This window comes from Sinohyriopsis cumingii, chromosome 12 (assembly GCF_028554795.1).
Source record: "Sinohyriopsis cumingii isolate HCF-2022 chromosome 12, ASM2855479v2, whole genome shotgun sequence".
NCBI lineage: Eukaryota > Metazoa > Mollusca > Bivalvia > Unionida > Unionidae > Sinohyriopsis > Sinohyriopsis cumingii.
The window spans coordinates 71,516,182-71,530,512 of NC_142972.1; the positions used below are offsets into that span (position 1 = coordinate 71,516,182).

General features: G+C 37.6%; 1 protein-coding gene across 1 annotated transcript in view; it reads left to right on the top strand.

The window, feature by feature from the left end:
- Positions 1–14,331, top strand: part of LOC149786727 (xaa-Arg dipeptidase-like) — a 75,704-nt gene that overhangs the window by 39,009 nt on the left and 22,364 nt on the right. Inside the window, exons 3-5 of the mRNA XM_089975966.1 lie at positions 5,863–6,005; positions 9,819–9,973; positions 12,208–12,457. Coding sequence (XP_089832092.1) covers positions 5,863–6,005; positions 9,819–9,973; positions 12,208–12,457 — 548 coding nt within the window. The remainder of the gene's footprint in view (positions 1–5,862; positions 6,006–9,818; positions 9,974–12,207; positions 12,458–14,331) is intronic.

Here is a 14,331-nt window from a genome sequence, read left to right on the forward strand (position 1 = left end):
TTCAAATCATTCTCCAAAGCCCCAACCTCTCACTACACTCATCTACTCCACCCCTAGTTGTATATTATTGTATACCCCAATTTCGTAAGAGGTTGTGATGTTGTTTCTTTTGCTATGAAATATTTACTACTGCAGTTCCTGGATTAGCATTTCTATGTTTTGCACAGTCAATCCATTATAGTGTTGCCCAGTGAGATTAGCATTTCTATGTTTTGCACAGTCAATCCATAATAGTGTTGCCCAGTGAGTAACCAGTCTGCTTTCAAGTTTTCTGCGACGTTTTGTCAGATTTGTGATGAAAATATAGGCGCAAATGAAGAGTTTTGAACTTCATGGCTGAAGCAGTAATTATCATTTGCATTGTGAAAATTGTGTAATAACTAAAAATATCGACATAATCATTTGTATTATCCTAGGGTATACCCCAGAGCACACACTTTACAAATAGCTACTGAGTAGTTATGTTCCGCAGGTGTAGATCCATGTTTTGCAGATCAGAATTAAAACTGAGTTCTGTTTCAACATTCTCAAAAGAGCCATGAAGTTTTAGATCCGATTCTTTAATTAAAGTTATTAAATGTGGAGGAGTGTGTGTGAGAGAGAGAGAGAGAGAGAGAGAGAGAGGGAGAGAGAGTGAGAGGCTAAGAAATGGGGTTATCCAAGCCTATCATGACACAAAGCTCGCGTACTATCAGCAGATCGAAATGTCCCTTTATTTTAAATGAAATTTGGATGTTTATTTGAAATGTTAACTTAAAGGGAATTTTAAAATTTGACAACTTATTTGTCAAGGAAACGAGACTAAAATGTCCAAACCATCCGAAAATTACCAAAATGAGACACCTGACAGGTTATTTAATCATATTTACTACAAACATTTAAAAGTATACAAAGCTATTTATTTATGTATTTGTTTATTTATTTATTTGTTTATTTAGTTATTCCTTGTGCAGTATCGAAAAAAATATCGTGAATGAAATAAAGTTTTAAATTATGACATACTCCAGCTGGTATGACTGATAAAGGAAAAAAAAATCTTTAAAGCATTTTGTTTTGCAGGCGACTGGATGACGTTAGTTCAATAATTCAAAATTTTGAATTTGGCTATAAATAATTAATGGAAAAATATCACTTTGAATTACTGCCCATATAAATAATAAGAAGTAAGCGGACGAACTAATACGGGAAAAGGACCAAATGTTTAAACGTTGAAACCTTACCCAATTCACATAAGATGGTTTCACAGCGAGGCACAGTTAACATCATGTACTTATTGACATACATGACATTTATAGTAAATGTGCCCGAAATCAAGCTGATATTGGACAGAGCACTGAGCAATAACAGTATGGAGATGGAGAATATCACGTGATATGATTATGACCGCGCCGGATTATTGCGCATTCATGACCGGACTTAGGGCAAAGCTGTTTCCTTGGGACCCCGCGCGTTCCAGGACCGGCTCCAATCGACAAAATAATTAGGCATACTACAGTAACTCCAACGGCTGGGTCCCGCTGCCATCATGATGACGCGGGACTCGCGAACTATAAGAACAGGCCTGCTGACGCTGTAAAAAAAAAAAAAAAATTAGTCTGCAGCGAACGTAGAAGCAGCAACACGTATCAAGAACAATGGAGCTAGCAACGGATGTAATCCCAGCACAAGTCCTGAGGGCACTTCAAGGCTTAGGGATCGCAGTTGCCACAGGCTGGAGTATTAGAGCGCAGTCTAAGCGAACAACTCTACTACTAATCTGGGAAAACGACAAAGATAAAGAAATCTACAAGACGGCCTCAAGTCGGAACTGGAGACAGAGCGAAAACGTGGTGCGAGAGTTGCCCTCGCAACCACTTGATCTCTGTCCAGCGGCTACACAGACCAACATTCAACAGCAGTCTACACCCTCTACCACTACCACCACTACTACCATCCCAGAGTCCAGGAAAGAGGGAAAAACTGCTCTACTGACTACACCAGTGCAGTCAAAGAAACCACAACAACAAAAACCAGCTGAGGAAAAACCAGACCCAGCAAAAAACAGGCAACCCCCCAGGCAATACTCCCTGAAGAAACCATTACAACGGCGGACGACCTCGCAGCCGATTTAGAGGTATCAACATCGACCGAGGACGAGCAGGGCTCACCGATCGGTGAATGGGCAGCTGAGGTAGACGATATCGACCCCCTAGTCAAAAAGTACACACAAATAGGACTTGATCTACCGCTACATAGTACAAAAATTGCCGGGCAATTTGTCAGAGCAGTCCAGTATGTAGCATATCGATCACTGGATTCTTTTCAACACAGACCATCCCAATGGGGCTTCGGAATTAGAGTACTCCCTCAGCATTATAAACGGGCCTTTTCTGGATACCCACTCGGCGAACTGACTGAAGCCGCTGCATACATCGCCACCCACCACGGTTACCTGTTTCCAGATATCACCAAATATGAGAAGAGAACAGCTGAACAAATCGTACGATGGGAAGAGCGGCGTGGCACATTCCGGGAGTAAAAAAAGCCCTTCTAAGGGCTCAAATTATTGCCTATAATTAGTACATAGGGACCCATTTTGACTAGGGTCCCTTTTCGGTCAACTCTCTCAACAAACAAATTGACTACATTGGAACCGCCGTCAAAATTCAAAACTAAAATCTAACTATGCGTGAAAAAACTGATACAATAAGTCGCATAGACTTACCGATTGGTATTTTATTCTCTCAAGTAAGTACACTACGTACACAAAATTCAAACTTGTTCGATCAAAAGTTATTCAAAATTGACAACTCTCAAAATTCGACTAATTACAGAGGTGGCTTACACATTATTGGTATTATCATTGTCCATTAGTACAACTGGACTTAATTTGAAATAAGTACGGGCTGGCGTTTCGGGAAGTACAACGACATCCAGGGCTGGCTTGCTGAGCACCTTTCCTCCTCTACCACGCTCGGACTCCGTACAAAAGTGGCAAGATGTGGAACGATTTCCACTTGCCACAAGACCAGGTGTCCTAATGTGACGTCATAGCTGCCGACCAATGGCAGCTGGCGTGACATACTGCTTGGTTGACACCTGGGGCGATTCAATGCAGCTGAAATACATGAGTGTGGGTTTGCACTATTCCTACTCATGACTTGGCCTTACATTTAGTTTTGTTTGGGCACATCACTACTGTCCACAAAACTAACGGCCCAATCAAAAAGTACTCTATGAGTACATAAATGCCTGAGGGGTGTGGCACCATTCCTCCCCTCAGGAGTAATCAAAAATTGCACTGTGTGCAAACAAACCAGTGGTACATGCTCATTGCGAGCGAACACCACTTAAATTCAAGTCAACAACAACAACAAAAGCTGTAAAAATTAGCTGGGCCGAGTTAAACTTAATTAAGTGCTCGTCCCTATGTCGAATAGATATGTAGGTTTGTACCCTGAGATAAATCCGAGTGCAGTATCTATACTGAACAAGCGCCAAAGTTCAACATCGCTTAAAATTGGGCGTGCTGCAGTTATTAATAACTTATATTTAATCTGCCCATTTGTTATCAGTCAAGAACATATTGCAATGACTTTGTCTTTTATTGTTTTCCCAGGTACCTGATATAAGTATGATACTAAAACTGGAATATATATTAGGTTGCAGTTTCAAACGTAACCCTTGATCTAGGTTGCAGTTTCAAACTTAAGCCTTGATTTACTAATGATGTTTTCATTTACATTGACACTTTTCTGTAATTTCTGAGTCTTTTTTGACGTGGAGACAGTTTCCTTTTCAAGTAACTATTATATTCTTTATGAGTCAAAAGAGCTATGAAGTTTTAGATCTGATTCTTTCATTAAAGTTATCAAATGCGCGCGCGTGTGTGTGTGTGTGTGAGAGAGAGAGAGAGAGAGGCTAAGAAATGGGGTTATCCAAGCCTATTAAGACACAAAGGTCACGTGCTATCAGCAGATCGGTTAAAAAGCCTTGATGGTTTTTAGTTCGAGCAGGAGTATGATAACAAATCAAAATGTGACCAATGTATGCGAATATACGTGCGGCTAGCTACGATGTCGTAGCCTCAACTTGATTGTGTTGTGGTTGAGGCTACGAACTGATCCCATATCATGTAACGGAGCAAAAAATTTCATCACTAAAGTCAGAAAAACAAACAGTGTAGAAATCAACTACATAAGTATAATCATGTTGTGAAAGAAGTTTGGCTTATTTTGAATTTATTAAGCCCTTACACGATAAAATAAATTGGCATGGTTACTCTAACCTTATACTGTCCGCCATGACAGATAACGCGAGAATCTCGCCGTGACCCCTTTTCTACTTTAGGCTTGCCAAACCATATTTTGGATATTCTACGCTATATTATTACCAATCAAGTGCGAATAATCGCTTGTTGGTGAGTTTCAAAGTTGCCGATAAACCGTATTTACTTTTAATGCGCAGAATTTCTGACCCAAACGGCGCCAAATGTTTACTACGATTTGTTTACATTTCCAAATAAGGCGTCAATGTCCTTATATGGCACACAAACAAACGAGGCTGAGAACGGAAGTAATCATTATTTGAAATAATATGGCGGACGATCTAAACGAAAATATCGGCTAAAAAAGGTAAACGAGATTTTACAACTATTTCTACAATGATTTTCGATACTTCCGGTATTAAATAAGAGGACTACTCAGTTTATTGGATTATATGCAAGGAATATGTTTAAAGTGTTATTATTATTCTAAAAGAGCGCCGGGTGTGAATCACACCCGGCTTGCTCCATTAACACGTATGTGCTCATGTTAGTACCCTGTCCACGAGGTACGAGTAAGGGTACTAATATTAGTACTAACATGCGGCCAGTAATGATAGATCTATAACTACATGACAAAGAACAATTTGTTGGTCTAGTATTTACAGAAGATCAGGTCAATGGTAATTAATATTAATCAATAAGTCTCCTTTGCCGATGGATCTAGGTTTGATAAGGCCTTGGAAGCTGGCGCTGTGTTCTGCTGCAACAATTACATAATTATGGATATCTTACGAAAGAAAAACGTAGCCTATAGCTGTCTCTTGGTATGAATAATTACACATATCGGATTTTAGCTGTCCGAATTTCGTCGGCAAAACAATCATCAACCTAAGCTGTAATATTCTTGTAGATTAATTAATTTGTGCGTTAGACAACATGTGCATTAAATAGACTGAGTATGTTTATTTTTCGCAAAATGATTTGCAGTTGGAACTTAAATTCTGAATTTAGTCCCAGTCAGACGTTGCTAATCTGTTTGTTTTCCATGCACTGTGTCATTTTACATTCTTTCTCCTTATATCACTTTAACCATAATGATGCTGTTTGATACTTGATATATTTACATTTTTTTTTCCTTTGTTCAAATGATTTATTTTCATGACGTGTGAACTTCAGATCATTTTTTAAGTTATACAGATTTGATCATCATCATGTTACTTGTTTTTGAATATCAGTTGACCAAGCAGCCCAATTTTTGTTAATCACTCCATTTCCAAGTACTCGTTTACATTCATATTAAATACAAAGCTATGTTGAATTATGAAATTATTTAACTTTGATTTAGAATTCTTAAATCTGTTGTTTTGTTCCTTCAAATAATTTCATTTATTACTACTTCTATTCAATCACGACTCCATGGTTCCATTAGTTGGTTTAGGTTATTTCATATCATACTACATCATTTTATATTCGTGTAATGTTGGTGATGACGGCTGCCTACGTGCTTTGTGTAGCTAGCTTTTGCATTGTACTGTCTGCCCAGATAACTATATTTGAGTTTATAACTTGTATCTCTTTAAAAACTGCTTAATTATGTGAGCATTTAAATTTTATAGAGTGACTGTGAAGTTTCTAGGGAAAGCAGCGCATGCGTCATTATCCCCTTGGGAGGGTGAAAACGCTCTGGACGCCGCTGTGTTGTGCTACCAGAGTGTGTCGTGTCTTCGTCAGCAAATGAAACCCACTTGGAGAGTACATGGTGAGCCGTGAACGCCATTCATTCTTCACACACACACACACACACACACACATAGATAGATCCCTGGCATGGACTTCGATGCCTACTTGGATCGATTTCAAACTGTTTATCCTGTTTGAATATCACGGTATAATTCTGCATAAACTGATTTGATATAGTCATGGCTCCAAGCACACAATATATGGATATGTTTAATATACTGATTCAGTTTATAATTCTGTTTTAATGTATATATCTTGTATTTCTAAGCAAAAATGTGGTTGATGCGTGCATACAGTTTAATGTAAAATTCCGCTTCTTTGGCGAATGAAATGGTCTACACATCGAGACATTTCCTTTGACCTTGTTCCATTCGTTTCTAGGGGCGGGCGTATGGCTAAGTGGGTTATGACTCTACTGCATGTGAGCTAAGCGATTAGTCAATATTATCGCCCGAGACCACGGGGTTTAAAGATTGATGTACACCTGGACACTTTGGTTTCGTCATCGGCCAAGATTTTTAATGCATATGCTTAGGTGTTTATTCTTTTCGGAAACCGAGATCGAGATAACCTTCTCTGGGCCGTAGAGAGCGACCACGGGCCCTGGGGTAAGAAAAACCTGGGTCTCTCCTAGTTCTTGTTCAAGCAAAATGTTTCTTTTATAAAATTGAAACGTTTTTTCTGCCCATGCCCACTTACGGGCCCGGGCCCCAGGGATATATCCCCGGTTGCCCCTCCCTCTTGTCGGCCCTGAACCATTTGAGGTGGGGTGTTATGGGATAATGTGAGAGAGATCTTCCCCACTCCTTATGGTGTTTGGTCATCGTTATCAGGAGATGATCGACAACGGTGTTATTGCCCGGATCAAGTAATTATTAGCATATACTATAAAACATGAAATTAAGTGATGAAGTAACAGAGAACTGAACAGTGATATAGAATATAGTAGAATAACACGAGTCCCCATAAGTAAAATACAATAATTTAATCAATTACATACACAAAAATGAAATGGGAAGGATTCGCTAACTCTCATAAATAGAGTTAAAAATTGTGTGACTTTCGTTTAGCCTTTCTGTTACAAATAGAGCAAATTTCATCACACGACTGAGTGACAGATAAAACTCAGATTGCCTGGCAGGACAGCATCACCTAGTGCTTCCAGTTTTCCCAATCCCGAGTGGCCAAGTGGTCTAAAGCGCTCTCCGTTACGGATCACTGCCATCTCACCTCTGTCTGCGTGGGTTCGAGTCTCGGATTCGGCCAATGTGGATATGTGAGAAAGCTTGCCAGTAGCTTCTCGAGGGTCGGTGGTTCTTTCTGGGGATTTCCCGGTTCCTTCCTCCACCATTAATACTGGCCGCCATGTATAGCCTATCGCGTGCTGAAAAATGGCGTTAAACCCTACAACAACAACAACAACAAGTTTTCCCAATCACTGCTGGTGATCGGTCAGCGTTTCCTTTCTGTTTCATTCTCATTTACGTGCCTCTTCGGATCATCAACCTTTCAGTTGCGGACTGCTCTCTCTTTCCAACCGGCACTCAAAATGTGTAGAGCTATGTTCTTTCCGTTTGTGTCTTTCCGAGCCCTAGGTCGCTTAACACCAGATAATGTCCCTTGTCCTTCTCTGGATACAGATCTCGTCCAGTCCCCATGTCCCTTTGACGATTTATAACGGCAGAAAACTTCATGCTCTCACTTAGTCAAGAAGTTCTTGCCTTCCAACAGAAACTTAGACTGATTAATTTCACGAGGGAGATTTTTTAAAACCCTAATTCCGTCAGTGAACCCCCCCCCCCCGTGTAGCATTGCCAGTAGGGATTACTACTTTACCAGCCACAATTCTTATTAGTCTCATAGAAGTCAGAACATTCTTTCTAATCCGCCATCACTAATAACTATTCTGAAATATCATCTTATGACACTTATTCCAAAAAGACCACAACTTTCAAAATATTCTCTCCAAGTTATGTCACTTGGAACACTTTACCACTATGACATCCGTTAACATCGCGCGCCCTTGTCGGTACTAACTGTTCACAATTACATTTATTAACCCTTATCAGATTTCATCATACTTGGCATGTATCATTATAAATATAAGACAATCCGTGCCACGACATGATTTTATCTTGGGGTCAAGGTCGCTGTTATAGAAAATTTGCGTTATGTTTTTAGTTAATGTTCTATCATCTGCCTTCGTTTCCTGTGCTCCTTAATATATGTTATTCATACTTGGCACCACGAATCATTATCACGCTAAGATAATTGACTCTATGGCACGCGCTCTCGCCCTTGGACAATGGCGTTAAGGTAAAAAGCGCGAAAGTCAAAGTCATATACAATTTATGTTATGATTAGAGTGCCTTCGTATGACGTGACATGAGCACAGTAGAAACTGTACATTTCCAGTAATTCTGACTGAAAAGATTTCATTGGTTACACTATTTTAATTACAAATAGGTATTAATATTATATTATTTTAATTACAAATAGGTTTCAATAGGTATCTAGGTGTCACTATAACCAGCAATTCAAAACAAATAAATCCAAATATTCATATTCAAATTTAACTCGTAAAGGCTAAACATATAGTTGCAAAGTTTACGTTACTCATCCCTAGCGTCACTGACCCTTCTGTAACGTCAGTGACCCTTATTCTTTGAAAAGATTAACACTTGGGTGAAGACATGTGCATGTGATCTCATTACATTTAAAGGGGTTTCAAACCAGTTTTGACTGTTTTCGATTTTATCATCATCTAGTGAAGTTTTAGGAAATAAAAAAGATTAAATTGCTTGTTTATGCGGAAGCTGATTAAATATCTTTAATATATTTGTAATTACAATAATGTAGTATAGAAACACCTATTAATTAAAATTAATTACAAAGCAGAGTTCCTGCTTTGCCCATTAGACGTCATTAGGTTAAACTATCTGGTGTAATAAGTAAGAAGGGCACATGAACCTAAATGTCTTCGATTATGTGTTTTCATTTGCTTTTATTGTTGAAACCTCTTAATTGATTTTTACTTTTTAATATATGTGATAAATCATTATGAAGCTAAGACAATTCATTCTGTGGCATACTCACTTGCCCCGTTTGAACTTGGGTCAAGCTCACACGTTGGCACTGCCTTTGTCATGGACTCTTCTTGCAAACTCTTGCCGTCTTATCCTCTGTCACTGGTGACTTGAAAAGCGTCTATTTACTTTTTTTAAATCCATACTTTTACGACAAATCTTCATCTGTTTAGCAGTAGGAATTAAAGGTTAGTCTGGAAGAAATAACTTTTAACTTGCTAGCTGCGGTTTGAATCTATTTCTGAGTTTTAAAACAACTTCATACCTTTACTCAAGTTTGACGATCTAATGAAAATTGTAACGGTAACACGTAACTACAATAATTGTATTAAAAAACAGAATGACGTATTTTACTCACTTGTTACCTACTATCACCTTCGCACGTGAGCAGGTCTCACTCTGTGTAGAGATATGTTCACATGGAACCAGCAGTGTGAATACCTTAGCATAGGCTACTTCCTTCTTTCCAAACTGGGTGATTCAGCTATTTGAACAGCTCCACAAAATACAACATAGCCAATGTGCAAGTGGACTTACTTGCAGCGCGGTTGGCTCCAGCTTTGGCTAAGTTATACTTCGTGACTACAAGCCTTAAAAAGTTCAAATGGTACTCAACGCAATTTTTTAATTTGGAAAAAATGTAACCATCAACGGCGAGTGTATGGATCATTTTTCTTCAAACATTTTATAACCTGTGGTGTTCCTCTGTGAACCATGTCACTGCTTGTATGTTATGTATTATTTAGGTATTATAACAAAAGGAGGTACAAAGCCAAACATTATCCCAGAAGAGACAGAGCTCCAGTTTTACGTCCGGGCACCTACTAAAGTGGAGTTGGCGGTTCTCGAGAGGAACGTTCACAAATGTTTTGAGAGTGCTGCAACTTCAACTGGCTGCAGAGTAAGTTCAATATAAAACAGAAAACACAAGTAGGGAAATAAATAGTGAAAATGCTGAGAGAAATGCATAAAATACGACCACTGTCATAAGGGTAAATAGCACCAGGCGCAACGAGGAAAGTCCAAAAGGGTTTTGGCACCCCCAATACCTATGGCGCCCCGTCCGCCCTCCGCCCCAGCTCCGTTAGTACGTTACTGCCACCGTCAGAGAAACACTTTTAAGTAAATTCTTCTTCAAAACCTGTTAAATGGATTAACCAAACGGAACATAAAATCATAGTAAAAGGAAGACAAACGGAACGTTTGTTCATATGATACCAATTTGCGATCAAATATGGTCGCCATTACTCAAAATAGAGACACCTTTTAACAAATTCTTCAAAACTGCCAGGTAGAAATTGACAAAACTTGACAGAAATCATCCTGGACATTGTTGGTAAAAACCAAAGAACCAGAAACAAAAACTTTATACAACTTCTTTGCAATAACTGCACAGATTTACACAATGATGCCGATCCGTTTTCAGATATAGTCTCCATGGTTTTAAAAATAGAAAATATTGAAATTTATTCCGAGAAAATTAAATGTTTGCAAGAGTTTTACCAAACTTTACACAAGCATAAAGAGCTATGTACCAAATGCCAATCCATCACTGAATTGTTTTAAAAAGAAAAAACATTTACAGAGCTTCGTATTACATATTTTCACACTTTGATACAAAGCGTTCTGGAATAGGTACCTATAAATACTGGATAAATCGTGGTAATGATGCAGTATGTTACAAGTCGTGAGCACTGCAACAAAGCTACATAACATTAATGCATCGAAGAAGCACCATGCTGGTTGTATTTGAGCAAATCACGCCACCATTTTATATATTAATTGAAATATATTTAATAAAAATTGTCTATATTAGCTTTGTGCATAAATGAAACTGAATATATTAAAGGTGAATTTCATTTTCTTTAGATACTCCTTTGACTTGTTATGCCAAGATACTTCATGCTCTCTCTCTCTGATTTATTTATTATATTACACATGTAATGCTGTTAGGAGTAACACCATGATCGATCACGTGATATGTAATAGAACCTATGATTGTTCTTGACTCATAACTCATATGTCTTACACACACACACACACACACACACACACACACACACACATATATATATATATATATATATATATATATATATATATATATATATATATATATATATATATATATATATATATATTGTCTGGATATGACCATATTAAAAACGTTTTTTTTCTTCTTCAGTTTTGACATTTGTTTTGGTTGATCACTCATGTATGAACAATGTTTGTAATATTAGTCGTAGGCGTTATCCCTCCAAGGTTGATGACAAACTTGTTTAATATGCCTGCTGGGCAAGTATGGTTTATAGGGGTTGAAAAAGCGGTTAGATACTAAAGCAGAATTTATACATATGATTTGAAATAAAAAAGAACAATCTGGTTTGTATTCACATAGTGTACCTTTTCGGCTTTGATTTTGTAGAATCACATTGGCCAACATGTCAAAAGTCAATTTTAACCTCAATTTATATTTTCCATTTATTTTTAATGTTTGAAACGGTTGCTTTAGACTACGAAAGGTTTTCCTGGGGATTATATCATGGTTCTTGCGTGAAGTAAAGCATTCATAAGTAGACTGAAAGGAAACCAGCTTTCCTTTGTTGCAAAAACAAATTTATATGAAAAAGATAAAATATAAAAGAATGAGACTCCGACGGAGAGTCGTGCTATTTGGGGCTTTTTTGTTTTTGTTTTTGTTTGTGTGTGTGTGTGTGTGGGGGGGGGGGGGAATTAAGTAATGTATGGTCATGCTATAAAGATATGATCTGGGGTCTTCAAGTTATACAAAGACATATAACCTAACAAACCTCTCTATTTCCTGCTTCTTCTGTGATAACCGTGGATCTGTTTGACGTTCCCGTAATGTATATTGTTGTTTCAACGATGCTTCAGTCCCTGTAATAGAAATGTGATACTTAATGTTTTCAAACCTTAACATCTAACCAATGTCCAAAACAATATTCAATGGAATAAGTTTAGAAAACCTCACCGTATTAAACCAAGACATTTTTGGAAAATTATGGAAAACACAAATGACACATCTAATATAAAAATTTAAAAATATGATTTCTTTTTCAAGAACAATTGCAGTGGCAGATGTTAATTATGAAATATTTTTTGCAAAACTTCCAGGCAGAAATAAACTGGTCCACGCATCCCCATTTGGACGTGGTGAACAACATGACAGTCGCTGATCTATACAGAACAAATGCCGTGTCAGTCGGGGTTGACTTTGAGAAGTACGGGATGCCGGACGTTTCTAATGCATCGATAGGGTCTACAGATATGGGAAACGTATCGCACGTGGTCCCCAGTATACACCCTATGTTCTACATTGGATCGACCTCGGTCAATCACACCAGAGACTTCACAACCGCTTCAGGTAAGATGACATATGATGGTCATATTTCAAATAAGTGACATTAGCATTTGTAGGAACGTTCTACTGCCGAAGTCAAAAGTAGGTTTGTATGTGACCCTGTGATATCATAGATACATCTTCAGTGGAACGTGCTTCCAGAGTTCCTTCCCCATGCTCAATTTGTGTCTTATTACGTCTGCTATTAAGGCACTGATTAGGGGGCAGGGTCCAGTTTTTATGTACAAATTTAATGCCGCAATCAGTGACCTAGTATAAAAAATCATAAAAAATCAAATACACAAGTGAGGTCAAAAAGGTCCATATTTTTAGATACCTATATTAAAACAAAGCATAAGAATAGTATTCACTTGACCAGAGAAGTCAATGGCAGTTCATAGCAGAAGAGGTTTATGCACCCCAACCCCTATTTTATACATGCATTTTTCACATCCAAATGCCATTTTTGACAGCATGAGCTGCTCACAGTGCAAACGCAAGCCCTTTCCCTGGATGAAAATTTTGACAAACATTGTCTATTAAATAGTTTGATGCTATTCAGAATAGTTGTCATCCAAGCCGTTTTTGAGATACTCTGCTTGCCTTGAACCCACGTGTCTACTGCTATGGGAGGCTAGCTCTTCTTCCTAGCCAACTATTGGTATTTCACTATCAACATACTGCAGAGCAACTATGGAAGGTGTACATGCCTGACATCAATTTGAAGAACAACACAAGCCCAAAACACCTAGTTCACAAATATATCCATATCTATAAATATTAAACAATAATAGCTGAAAAAGTCACACCATAGCCTTAAGTTAAGAAATTTGCCAGGGGCCAATATACGAAACTAGACCCTGCCACCTTACATGTATGCCTGACTGATAAAGACTGAATAAAAATGGCGACACCGCACAAATGCACGTATTTAATTAATAATATCAATGAATATTTTTTCCCACAGAATACGTACTCTTAATCTCTTGAGACAACAGATGAAAACACAAATAATGACCCTGTACTCTTATTATTACTAAATGTAATTTTCCTCATTTTCTGAAATGCCATTTTTAAACAAATCTTACAATAACTCAAATGTCAATTTGTTTTAAATGAAATTCGGAAGTGTATTTGAAATGTTAACTTAAAGGGAATTTGACAACTTATTTGTCAAGGAAACAAGACCAAAATGGCTAAACCATCCGAAAATTACCAAAATGAGAACCTGACAGTTCATTAAATCATATTTATTACAAACATTTCAAAGTATACAAAGATATTTATTTGTTTATGGATTTGTTTATTTGTCTATTTATTTATTCCTAGTGCAGAAACGAAAAAAAAAAATGTTAATAAAATAAAGTTTTAAATTATGACGTATTTCAGCTGCTATGATTGATAAGGGAAAAGTCTTTAATAGCATTCGGTTTTGCAGACAACAAGATGACGTTGGTTAAATAATTCAAAATTTAGAATTTGGATATAAATAATTAATGGGAAAATATCACTATGAATTACTGCCCATATAAATAAAAAGAAGTAAGCGGATGAAATAATACGGGAAAAGGACCAAATGATAACATTGAAACCTTACCCAATTCACATTAGATGGTTTCACAGTAAGGCACAGTTAACATCATGTACTTATTGACATACATGACATTTATAGTAAATGTGCCCGAAATCAAGTTGATATTGGACAGAACACTGAGCAATAGGAGTACTGAGATGGAGGATATCACGTGATATGATTATGACCGCACTGGATTATTGCGCATTCACCACATCTTTGACAGGCTATACATGTAATAAGGGCATATATCGTCGACCTTAGTAATGTCCAACAGTGCATTCACAATCAATGCACACTTGAATTGGACTTTAGTGTGAGTCAA